The sequence below is a fragment of the Larus michahellis genome, chromosome 4 (genome assembly GCF_964199755.1).
Source record: "Larus michahellis chromosome 4, bLarMic1.1, whole genome shotgun sequence".
NCBI classification, from domain to species: domain Eukaryota; kingdom Metazoa; phylum Chordata; class Aves; order Charadriiformes; family Laridae; genus Larus; species Larus michahellis.
This window is the reverse complement of record NC_133899.1, coordinates 61,037,085-61,050,012: the sequence shown is the minus strand read 5'-3', so window position 1 is coordinate 61,050,012 and position 12,928 is coordinate 61,037,085. Positions and strand designations below refer to the sequence as shown.

General features: G+C 36.2%; 1 protein-coding gene across 6 annotated transcripts in view; it reads left to right on the top strand.

Moving 5' to 3' along the window:
- The window catches only part of STRN3 (striatin 3), a 66,383-nt gene extending 60,328 nt beyond the window's left edge, over positions 1-6,055 (top strand). For all 6 annotated transcript variants that reach the window (XM_074585103.1, XM_074585099.1, XM_074585102.1 and 3 more), the window contains 4 exons: positions 142-282; positions 1,681-1,788; positions 4,163-4,249; positions 4,361-6,055. In XM_074585103.1, the coding sequence (XP_074441204.1) occupies positions 142-282; positions 1,681-1,788; positions 4,163-4,249; positions 4,361-4,530 (506 nt within the window). In that variant the 3' untranslated portion in view covers positions 4,531-6,055. The remainder of the gene's footprint in view (positions 1-141; positions 283-1,680; positions 1,789-4,162; positions 4,250-4,360) is intronic.
- Positions 6,056-12,928: the final 6,873 nt, after the last annotated feature.

Below are 12,928 nucleotides of genomic sequence, written 5' to 3'. Positions count from 1 at the left end.
AGCCTGGTGCTGTAACATTACTCTACAGAAAGAAGCGAGTTTCTCCTTTAACATATGAGTATAAAACAAACTAAATGTTTAAACTGTCAAGAATTTTAAAAGTGTTTCATTCTTTGTAAAGATATTTTTCTCTCTTTCTAGAGCACGGAATACCTACATCAGTTGACTTCATAGGTTGTGACCCTGCTCATATGGTGGCATCTTTTAACACTGGCAGCACAGTCATCTATGATTTAGAAACATCCCAGTCAGTGGTAATGCTTTCATCACAAACAGAATCTGGTAAGTAAAGCTCTTTTGTATTAAACATCCATCTTGGGTGAGGTACCTTTATCCAAGTTTTATTATATGGTGAAGTAAATGAAAAAGTTCTGTTCCTCTCCTGCATCGTGCAGTTTGAAAGCTGGTCAGACGCTTAAAGATGCGTGGAACAGACGTGATGGAAAAGATTGTGGATTAGCAGGATTTGAAAGTGATTAGAGATAGCGAAAGCAACAGTTTTTGTTCTCTAAGATAAGGTTTCTCAAGATTCAGTTGTTTGAATTGCATATTAAAACACAGTTTTCATTATATAGCCTTGATGTGGAGGATATCAAAGTAAGTGATTTAAGCAGAATATTAGCTCAGTGTGGAATTCTGCACAGGTTGTGATTAAACGCTCCTGTGGAACTTTTAATCTTAGAAATTCTGTTGCTACAAATAAGGTGCTACAAAAATGTAACTCTTTAAGAATTGTATATATCCGATGAAACTCTATATAGAGGAGCCTTCTTTTCTTGAACCTATGAAAGTGTTCCATAAGGAGAACCTCCAGTGTCTGGTCATTCCTTTCTATGAAATGAGATCTAAAAAAATAATGCAAGGGGAGAATTTGCTTCTGCCCTCCAAGTAGTCTAGTTGACTTAGTGATTATACTTACAGTATTAAGTAGCTTATAATGAAGACTTCAGCACAGGTTACAAAACCATGTAAGAGCTATATTCTAGGTAGCTTGTGGAAAAACTGGCATTGACAATGAGAAAGAGCATCACTAATTGGAGAAGTACCTTTCCTAGTTTGAAGAGAGAACTTAAATGGAATCAACAAAAATTAAGCACAGAAATGAAAGGAGCAAGCCTTTAAAACACTGGCATGTCAAAAAAAGAAAGCGTTTTTCATGGAGTATTCTAAAAGCTTCTAAAGAGATTATAAACCAACTCATTGTTTCTTTAAGTTGAAATAAGACATGAATACATCTGTCAGAATCTAAAAGGTTAGACTGAATTCAGTTATTTGGATTTTATCTTTTTTTTTTTTCTTCCCCAAGCTATATCTTTTTTGATATGGACGTATAAGACGTGTGTGCTAAACATATATTATAGACGCCACAGTTAGTTTCTACTAGGCTAGTGCTGCCCTGCAGTACTTGCTTGGTTCTTTGATAGCTTTCTCAAGAATCTTTCCTGTGTGTAAACCACTTGTACAGCTTTAACCTTACAGTACATTGGCTAGAGTCCACCTGGCTTAGTCCCACCCTGTAAAGCAAGAAGCTATTACTTATGAGTTTCATTTGAGGCTCTTCCTGAAATGTTATTAATGTTACTTATATAATTATAGATGATATAGTGTAATGCTAAAATATTCTCATTTTAACTGTAACCCTTTCTTTAAGGCAAGTGAATATTTTTATTTTGTTTTCAGGTGTACAATCAAATAATCATATTAACAAAGTAGTAAGTCATCCTACACTTCCTGTAACTATTACAGCACATGAAGATAGACACATCAAATTTTTTGACAACAAAACGGGTAAGGATAAAGAGAACCTAATTTGTATGTATGAGTCTGTTTAAAGTAAATCTGGATGGACATAGGAAGAATCCATTTATAGAAAACTTATTGGTGATGCAGTTTTACACAAAAGAGAACTTTTGTTATTTGTGATATTAAACCTCTTCAGTACCTTTTCTATGAAATAGTATTATCCGTTGCAATTGAGACATCAGCAGTCAGAAAATAACTGTCAAAACAGGCACAGAGAGTTGTGAAGGACAAGAAGGTCCTCTTAAGTTAGTGCTTTGCTAATTTATAGAATATGTCTGCCATTGTTCATCATTTCCTGCCATTGTTCATCCTGTGTTCATCATTTCAATGCTTTTAATTCTAAGCATATATCAGTTACATTTTTCAACTCTCAGTAGTAAAGAAGGTTGCTTAGTACCTATTAAGGCAAGAAATAACCCTAGAATCACTGTAGCGATGGAACCCTGTGTTATATTTAAGTTGCTGATTAAGTTTATGAAACAGAAAAGAGGGGGAAAGAAGGGAAAATAGGGGAAAACTGCACAGTCTGTCATGACACAAAGGTTGGAATAATTGTAAGAATGAACACAAACTTCCTGTTTGTCAAACCATGTGTCACTTCCTGCACATTATCCTACCAAAGTTGGAAGAAAAAACCCGTCAGCACAAGCTGATTTTAAGTGTAGATGCAGACTCCCTGTTTTAAGTGTGTTTGGTTTGGGTCAAGTCAGGGATGGTGTTCTTCACTTTTTTTATTATTATTTTTTCATATTTAAAGGCAAAAAGCTAGACATTTTTTCCCCTTCTCACCTGCCATGAATGTATGTTTTTGAACTGTGGTCATTAAACGTGTTGCAATGATTGTCCTGAAATTAAAATTTGTTACTTTAAAGAAACAAAGATGTAGAATAAGGAGAAAAATCTTGCATGAACAAATAATTGGGTCAAAGATAGGAAACAGAATGTAGAAGTAAACAGTCATTTTGTGAAACAAAAAATTAACCAGGTCCTGGAGGGATCAGTAATAGTTCAGCGTCTGGGCAGGGGACAGTATGTTGGCAGTTTACTGACATGCATTAATTCAGGGTATTAAAGATGAAGGCTGATGAGGAAAAACTGAAGGTCTTGATAGACTTAAGAGCAGGCAAATTAAATTCCAAGTGGATAAATATGAAATCATGCATGTAAGGTAAAACAAACTTTATAATATAAACTAATAATCACTGGGATGACTGTTCTTACTTAAGGTAAAACCTCAGAGTTAGAAGAAGAGGTTGGATGAAAATGTCAGTTTGTTGCTTAGCAGTCAGAACAGCAAAATTAATCTTGAGAGGAGGGAAAGGAAAAAACCACAAGAAGAATCATTGTTAATACCTTTGTATGAATTCTTGGTGTATCCACGTGTGTACTTGGTGTTACTCCAGTCTCCCTCATCTCAAAAGGGATATAGCCAAATTAAAATGGTTCAGAGAATGGTTAAAAGATGATCAGAGATCTTCAGTAGCTGTTAGCTTCTTGAGGAAGAATCTTAGAAACTAAATAAGCTGAGATTCTTCAGGAAGACAGACAACTGGGCAAAGATGATATATTTTCTTCATGTTGGTCGTGGTCTTATAGGGATTTATTTGCTTTTTTTTTTTCCAATATGTGAACTAAGGTTCAATTGAATAACCCCCAACAGGTAACAGGTTCAAAACAGAAAGAGGTGGTTGTTCTTATGTGCAGTTAAACGTTTTGGAACTCCTTCCAAAAAGCATCATGAGATGCTAAAAAATGTTACATGTCCAGGAATGGAGGTCACTGAAAAAAAAAAAATGCATTAAGAGTAGTTGAATGCAGAGATAACACCTCTGGTTTGTGACATAACTGAGCAGTTAATTATTAGAAGACGGAGAGTATTCTGGGCAAGTATGGCTTATAGTCGCCTTGTTTTTATTTTCTTCCCTGGTTTATCACCAATAGCCTCCCTCCTAGCAATGACAGAGTTAGATGGACCTTTGGTATGACTCAGTAAGTCTCTTTTTACAAAGCTTCGCCCACATTTTGTCCCACTGGGGGCAGGTATTAGGGCATTTAAGGTACTAAAAATTTATGTTCTCACCCAGTCATTTTAGGACTGGTCCTCATTGTTATTGCTGCCAGTAAAGATGCCAGATGGACAAAAAGAGTGCTTATAATGGGAATGCCTTTTTCAGAGTTGAGTGTCATTTACACATATGCATATACAAGAGTCTGCAGTTGACACTTCATAATAGAATTGTATCATTCAGATATTATTGGAATCTAAATCAGTGTGTTATTCTATATTGAATTTAATGAGAATGTTATTTTTAAAAGAAACAATACGTCACAGGAAATTCACTGTTTATTTTGCTTTTAGGTAAAATGATCCATTCTATGGTTGCTCACTTGGATGCTGTCACAAGTCTAGCTGTAGATCCTAATGGAATCTATTTAATGTCTGGAAGTAAGCTTTTTTTCATATTCTGCATGCTCTGTAAAGTTTGTATTTATGATGCACTTCAGTGTCTGACAAGTCTAACTTTTGTCTTTTGTTTTTTCTTTGTTTTCTAAACAGGCCATGATTGTTCCATTAGGTTATGGAATTTGGACAGCAAGACATGTGTGCAAGAAATAACAGCTCATAGGAAAAAGCTGGATGAATCAATTTATGATGTAGCATTTCATCCGTCAAAAGCATATATTGCCAGTGCAGGAGCTGATGCCCTTGCCAAAGTATTTGTGTGACATAGCAGAACAAACCTGCGTCATAACAGCAGGTCTGTTTGGACAAAAAAGAGGGAATGCATCACTGCCATCAATGATAAGGTTACCAATAAGACACTACATCTGATCTGCCTGGGTGGAGGCTCTTATGTGGTATAAGTTGGCGAAAAGTCACCATATCTTGAACAATGTCAGGCTCATTCATTTAACTGTAATTACTGTATTTGGGGGGGGGTGGGGAGAAATACAAAAAAAAGAAAACCAGTATTTGTAGCCTTGACTGGATATGAACTGAGCGTATGTCTGTTCTTTAGGTGTCTTTAAGCAAACGTGGAGTCTGATCTTACAAAAGACTTTTATTTTGGACTCTGTGTGCTGCCTTAGGGTTAGGAATGTGGTGCTCTTGTGGAGGGAAGTGAGCTCCAAGAGTAGCTTTCTTTTCATCTCTTAGTAATCTTCTGTTTATCAGTTGAATGCCACAGATTCCCCTTTTAAACTTTTATTTTGCTTTAAAGAAAAGGAAATTTAACTTAAAATATTTTAGCATTAGTTGCACAAAATGTTTGGATAAAATTCTAGTTTTTATAAGTCTTTTTATATATTTAGCCTGTCACAACAGTGCTCAAGATTGTATTGATAATGTTTTTCTGCATTATAGAACCCTAAAACACAGAGATCTCACTGACCCGCTGCCGTGTAACCACACTCTTCCCTTCTTTTGCCTAATACAGCTCAGCTAAGTCCTTGCATAAGGATGCTAATTCATCATCATCGCATAACTGTCTTCATAAATAAAGGACTGTAAAATGTGTTCAAATGAAACACAGAGGGGTTAACACCCCCGAATGAACTCTTTAAAAAAAAAAAAAAATTAATCTTGGCATCCTATCACTATGTGATATTTTGTACATCTTACTGTATTTACGAGTTTATTTATCAAGGATTACCCATCTTGCTAATGGCCTATTGTTATTTATTTCACTTTTTGTTGGTCTTTATATCCTTTTATGTAGTGTGTTAAAGGGCCCTGTATATCTGTTACGGCACTCTTTGAACAGTCTAAAATAGATGAGAAAATGGGATGTTTGATAATTCTAAAGTCGCAAACCAAGAATTTTTTTCCTCTGGTTAAGTACCTGGAGTGGAGTTGATTCCAAAAAACAATTTGTTTCAGAACTTTTGGAGTGAAAAATATTTTTATTTGCGTTTCAAATAGAATACAAAAGTAGTTGATTCAAGATTCATAAATCTGCTGTGTTTTGACTAGTTACTCCCTGCTTTTATTTTATTTTCAGATGTGCTTCAGTTTATGGTGTAACTAAAGATTTTGTTTGTGTAATGCATGATTAATACAATAAAGTATTTTTTCTAGTCTTCCACAAAACTTTTCTGATCAGTTTGCGAGTTTTGATGAGTTTTGTAAGGTTTCTGTTTTACAAACAATGAATCAGCAAATTTTTAAGATTGTATCACATAGCAAAAGTACAGCTGTTGAAAAATACTGTATATAAAATGCATATAATAAATATTAAATGGTGTACCTGTATGTTACTGTTGGCTACATTATTTTGTGTTGCAGAGTTTGACAGTGTCATTCTACAAATTACTAAATTAGGTCTAAATTTTAGCAAAATTACCATTTGTTTATTATGCTTATGAGCTGCTTTGCTTTTGGAAAATTGTAATAGTTGTCTGGATGTCAACCGACTGTTCAGTTTCAAGCAGGAGTACCCACATATAAGAACATGTTTCCACAATATTTTTGAAAATTTTTACAAGAACAAATTGGAAATTGCTAATGTATTCTTAGAGCCTTTATAAGGCGATAATCACACTGGTTTTTTGCTATCTCTGTATATGAAGTGGTTCTCGAGTGATTTAGGAGCCAGAAAGAGAGTCTGTTTTTATTTCAAATTGCCTCTGAATCATTGTGTTGAATTTAAAAAAAAAAAAAAAATTAATTTCTAAATGCTTAAAATCTGCTTATAGGTCAAATTTTACCTAGTAACCTTTGTCCATTTTTTTACAAGTCCTCCAATAAAGAACAATGGGCAACTGGGCAGCCTTTTTGCAAAAGGCTAAGCTGCAGGTCAACATTTAATTACACTGTGAGGAGTCACTTTCCTGAAAGTGTATCAGCAGAAGCAGAATACCACAATATGAATCTTAGGTTTTTCATGTAAAAATAGTATGTTTGGGTATATAAATTACCTTAAGCTGGAACATGTTCCTATAAGTGGTTGTAACTGTATTGTTCCATGTAAGCTTGCAGTTTTGCAGTGAGAATGTATCTCATGCCATCTCATGTCAAGCGAATTAGATTTTTAAAAAAAAAAAAAAAGGAAAGGAAAAAAAGGTGCTTATGGTAGGCAGAATAGTGCAGTTATATTCTGAAATTAATTTTGTTTTATTAATAATGTTACGTTGTTTGAAATGTTGAAGTAAGTTATAATTGTATAGAAATTGGAGAATTTTGTCCTTTATCATGAAGATTAAGGTGAGGCCTTTCAGTAACTGCTTGTAGGACACTAAGACTTTACTTTTGAAAGTAACATTCAGCTGATTTGCACTTTTTGTTCCTTCCAGCCTAAAGCATTCAACTAATCAACAGACAAGAGAGTATTTGAATTTTATTGGAAGTAATTTCATAATCGCCTTTTCTGAAGCCAAACATTGTTTCTGGCAGCTCTTCCAGACTGCTGCATTTTAATGCTTAAATGAAATGTGATTGTTTAATAAACATTGCCATGCATAACATTTACTTTTTTTTTTTGAACTGTATTAAAATTGAAACGGTAAAACCAAAAATACTTGCTTATTTTCCTTAATTGAAATCTTAAGGGTCATCTTAGTTCGCTGATGCATAGTGGATCAAATGCTGTAGTGAGGCTTCATTTATTGACTATTGACAATAATCTGTAATACAGTCTTAGTTTGTTTATTGTGGGGTATAGCATGCTAAAACTTCTATTTGTTTTTTGTTTTTTAGAACAGAAGAGCTGTAGTACTGGTGATGGGGAAGGAATGATAGTGCTGAAATAAATGTTTTCATTTAGCAAAACCACCTCAACTTATGAAAGTACTGATTTACTTCTCTTTTGTAAGTAAGACCCAAAGGAATTGCACTCAGAACCGGAATGGAAAGATGTAAATGTGTTTAATAATACATTTAGCATTCACGATATGATTGATGTAACAGACTTACTCCCCTTCTTAGTTTTACTGTAGTAACTGTTTTAAGCATTTAGTAATTGTTTTAAGCAGATGAGTGGTGACTGTAGTCTAGCATCTTGTCTACGTAAATATCAACTCCATCTGAAAAAGGGTGTAACAAGCCCTGATCAAGAACCTTCCCTAATTTAGAAATGCCATATTTGCCAGGAGATAACTGGTAGATTTTCCTAGTGGAAAAACTCTGTGGGCTTGAGGATATGTTATTGGAGGTTGTGCATTTCTCCTATTCTGTATTAATTGATTTATTTTAAATCTGATAGCAGTCTCTGTGGCATACTCTTACGTGCTTCTCCAGCACTTCCCATGTCAAATCAGTGGAAAGCTTCTTGGTGCTGGTCAGTAGCCAGAGGTTTCCCCTGGATTGCCTTACCTGAAGTTTTTCTTTGTTACTTAGAAATACCATTGCATCTTAATGACAGTGAATGTTTTAAAATGCTTTTCAATACCACTTCTTTACTAGGGTAGTTGTTAGCAAAACTGGAGGTGTATTTTAGCTTCCTAAATTAGTGCTTTGACTCTTTTTCCTTGGATAACCCAGGTGACTGATTCTGCCAGTCTTAATAAATGTAGTTTTCTGTTAAGATGATTTAGCTAACAGTTGCTGTGCAGAAGAAATTCTTAGAGGCTGGAAATATTTTCCCCAGTCTGAGTGATCTAATACCTGACAGTTTCCAGGGTGCATATGCATTACATTCTGTCAGAAACTTTGGTTTTTTGGCAGCTATTTGGGCATACAGAAGCAACTGATCGTGGTCACTTTCTCTTGATTGTGTATGTTTGTCAAGTCTCTGTTCAGATTTGAGCAAATCGGACCATTGGGGAGTAAAGCCCTTGTTGATGTATTCGCTACCAGCATGCTGAGCCAGACGGTTCTGTTTTCTTTCTGAACTGGTTCCTAGTCCTCACCAGAATTAGTAGTTCAACAGGACAAAGTTGTGTACCTCACTTTGTTTAGAATATTTAGATGGGAGAAAACTGTTGTCTCCCCATCTTCCTTTTCTGAGCAAGTAGTATAGTATTAAAATACCCAAGAGTTAAGTGTCAAAGAATTCCAGAAATTCCATAACTGTGAATTTGGTTTTTACTTAAAAAGACTATTTTCATGGTATAGTCTGCTTGATTTGAAACTTAACAAAAATTTAAAAGTAGTGCTAAGTTAGCAAGTCATTCTTGATTTTCCATCTAGTTCAAGTTATTTTCCTAAACCTTGACAGTCTTTTGACTTGTTGTCTCTAACTTGCGTTCTTTGGCAGAGAATTGTTTATCATATTTGTAATCTGATCACATACACCAGGGCAAAAAAATAGTCCTTATCCCTTTGCTTACATTCTGCCATACTCTGATTGTTCTTAAGTAGTAAAGGCCGTATCTGACCTCAGCGAAGGTTGGAAAAGTTTAGTTAGCATTTGCTACCAAAAACAGCTATGCAGGATTCTCATGCCAGTGTCTTAAGGAGCTGGTCCAGTGTGAAGTTCAGCTGTGGGTTCTGTTATACCCTGAGACTGAGGGTATATTCAAACTGGCAGTGCCTGGCGCCTGGGAGAGTGCCCTCAGCATGAGGTTTGGCTTCTTGGCAGCCAGGGAAAGGATGCTACTGGCTTCTTTTGGCCCCAGCAGTGTTGTTTCCCTTCGTTATCCTGGGATGGCTAGAGTTCAGCTGACCCTGTTGGCGTTTGCAGACTGCTTTCGTGGTGGGACATAAAATAGTAAGGACACAGCATTCCTTTGTCTGTAGACACAGATGAACGTGAATAAATTTTAGAGTAGTAAAGCAATAAATACCCTTCAGGTAATGAAAGTGCCTTAAGATCAAGGATACTTCACTAACCAAACTTGATTGCTTGAAAGGAAAGGAAATTTTGATCCTAATGAGATTAAATTTAAGTGGGCAGTGTGCTTCAAAACAGAGATTAAGCCCTTGGATTTTATCATAGACTGCAAATTTTCAGGACCTGTTCTTCCTTCAGCTGAAGCCAGAGGCAAAATTGCTGTTGAAGCCAAAGTGGGCAAAAGAACGTGTGCTCCAGTTGATAGATGTGTATAACTGGAACATTACTCATACTTGAATTACAAACTGTTCAGTGGAAGTTTCCATATATTTGGTGTCTGTATTTGGACGACAGTTGATCACAAGCTATTCAAACACATTCTGCTTCAGCTTCTCAAGAAAACCCTTTATGTTTACTGTCCCAGGACCAAACCAAAGCAGTCAATAAGATATTTTTTTTTTGATTGATTTGATTAGGCTGGGGTTCTAAGCCTCCAGTTTCCAGGCAGTTTGTTAAAGACACAAGTTGATCTTCTTTGACAGTGTGCTCAGGCCTTGCGTGCAACAGAGACATTTTCTGATTTTTGTGGCTTTGATGCTTTTTGGAGCTGACTTACCCTTCAGCCTCGTGAAATGAAGGAAAGTGCCGAGAAAACTAGAATCTCTGCATTTAAAAGCAGTGACTTTGGTGGAGTTTTGTGGTGATATTGAGAGTTGCCCTATTAGAAATGTGTCTTAAAATCAGGGCATAAAAAGTTGTCACCACTTTTCTTCTTCGGAACAGGGGAAAAGAAAATACAATACTTGTATGGTGCCATACTTCGCAGAAGATCTATGTGACAACATTAATATGAATTGCAAATAGAAGTAATGAGAGGAACAGCTGTTGACGACACTATTCTACTTCATATGTGCCAAACCCCTCCTGTTCTTCCTCCTCTCTTGCTGCCTCAAAATTACTTCTTAAGTTGCAGAGACATACAGACAGTGGCTTTTGATGCAGATGTGTTTTGGCTGGTTATTACATAGCTCTTCTTTATGGGCATCGATTTTTTGAAAGGCAAAGTAAATAGTTTTAAAGTGATTATTTTCTCTTCAGAATATTAAGATGGTCCTGCTTTTGTATTTCTCTTGTTCCTTCTTGGTTCACTATTAATAGTTTCACAGGTCTGGTATGAAGACTTCTCTGCAGTTTACTGACCTTCAGTCCTGGACTGTATACCTGCTTTTCCTGTCTCATCCTGGAGAGAAGTTTGTAACGTTTTTTTCACGGACTGAGAAGAGGATACTGCCAGTGTAAGAGGAAGCTGTTGTGCTTCCTTCAGTTATAAAATATCCTATAAGTAAAGAATTCACCCAGGAAGTGCAAGAGACAGATTTGGTGTTTTCTTTGGTCTTCTGGCAGTGAACAATTCCAGGGCTCAGGCATACATCCTTACCAATGCATGGCTGTAGGATGCAGCCCATACTAGAACTTATCATGGTACAGAAAGTAATTTGGATTACTTTAGGGCAGAAAATTAATAGAATCTTGCAAATTTAGATTGCTGTGGGAGCTCCACTAGAAAGGATGAATTTTTGACTGTGTTAACAGTCCATTTAATGTAAAATTCAGAAACAGCTCTGGGAGTTGCTCTAAGTACCTAAACCACTAAGCTTAGAATCTTCTACTCTTTTCTGAGTGAAGGAATCTTTTTGTTTGTTTGTTGGTTTGTTTGTGCAGTGGTATGTTGTCAGCAGTGGGTTTGCAAATCTGAGGCCCTCTGAGCCATGTGAGTACTTTTCAGTGAAACAGGGCATAGAGAATCACAGAATGGGGGGAGTTGGAAGGGACCTTTTAAAGGTCATTTATTCCAGCCCTCCCCCCCCCCGGCCATGGTTTTCATCAGTCTCACTGGGGAACAGAACTGATCCCCTGCAGGCTGTATTCTTGGCTGTGATAGCCCTAATACCTACAGCAATGTTCCCAAACAGGGTTTGCAGGAATGATGGTAGCTGCATCTCTGTTCACACTCTTTGTACTGCTTGGTGTCCAGCAGCATAAAACAACCTTCGTACTGTGGCTTTACCTACCTTCTTACCCAAAACAGAACTCCCAATCATGTCTGCTACCCTCTACTGTGCTGTTCTTCCTCCAAACTTACCTTCTACTTACAGCACAGTCCACATCCTTCCCACCCTGGCTCAGTATCTCACCAGCCCTTAATCCTTTTATCTGTATCCCACCAATGCTTTTTCCAGATCAAAATTGTGCTCGCACATGCTTGCTTCCACATAAATTTTGTATATTTAAAAAAGTATTTTCTGTACCCACCACTTCCTACCTCCGTATAATCGGGATGTCTGAAGTGTGCAAGTGATGCATCATCGCCATTCCTGGGAACCGGAAATATTTGGACATTTAGCTCTGCAGGTTTTCAGTGTCCCAGAGATCCAGGCGTGCTTTTTCCTTGATGAATGAATGACACGAGGAAAGCTGCCTCCTTCTTTAAAATAGTAAAAACAAAGTGGGAGGGGAAAATGTGATTCCACTACCTGCGATTTATATTCAGAAGATTCAACTAGCATCGTACCTGCTACAAACAATGACTGAAACTTTGGTATTGACTCATTCAAGTTAAAATATTTGTATAAATAGTGTCCTTGCTACTTGAGGATGATTTAGGATTTTTTTCTTTTGCAAATTGGGATTTAAGATAATGCAGAGAGTTAGGAAGCATCACATGCAACTTACTCAAGCTATACTACATGAGGTTCATCATAAAAAGGCTTTTATATTACAGGATATTAAAACAGCAGCAGTCCCAGTTTTCTTGCAATATATATTTCTATAAAACATTTTTAAACTAAAATGAATTAAACTTTTGCACAAAGTTGATATTGCATATGAATTTATACAGCAATAGCTGAATACTCTTTTCTATAAACACATAACAAAATTAAAGATAACAATTAATAGAAAAATACAAGGCCTCTTTGCCATTCATGTTTAGTGTAATATATAGCCAGTCATAAGTTATTAAAAAATGCACAACAAAAGCCTGATGAATACAATCCCTTCTGTGCCATTCCATAACTACGATGAATTTCACAATCAATCAACAGCGGGGGAGGGATGAAAAAGGGAAACTCTAGATTGGTAGGAAAAGTGCTGTTTTCTTTACTGCTAAATTTTTTACTTGCAAAAAACTTTATTTTCTAAAGAATACTTGAAGTCTGTCATTCAATCCAGGAATCCGGAATAACTCCGTGAACTATTGCATCATTTTAACTACACACACGTAGGTATGAAAATATCAACTCATTACTAGGTATGTAATCAAATTAAAGCCTTTTTTCAAGAAAACTATTCTTTCATCTTCAGAGAACCTCCCACATCTTTAAAGATGTTTTTATTAGTATTAGAGAGTTGTTATT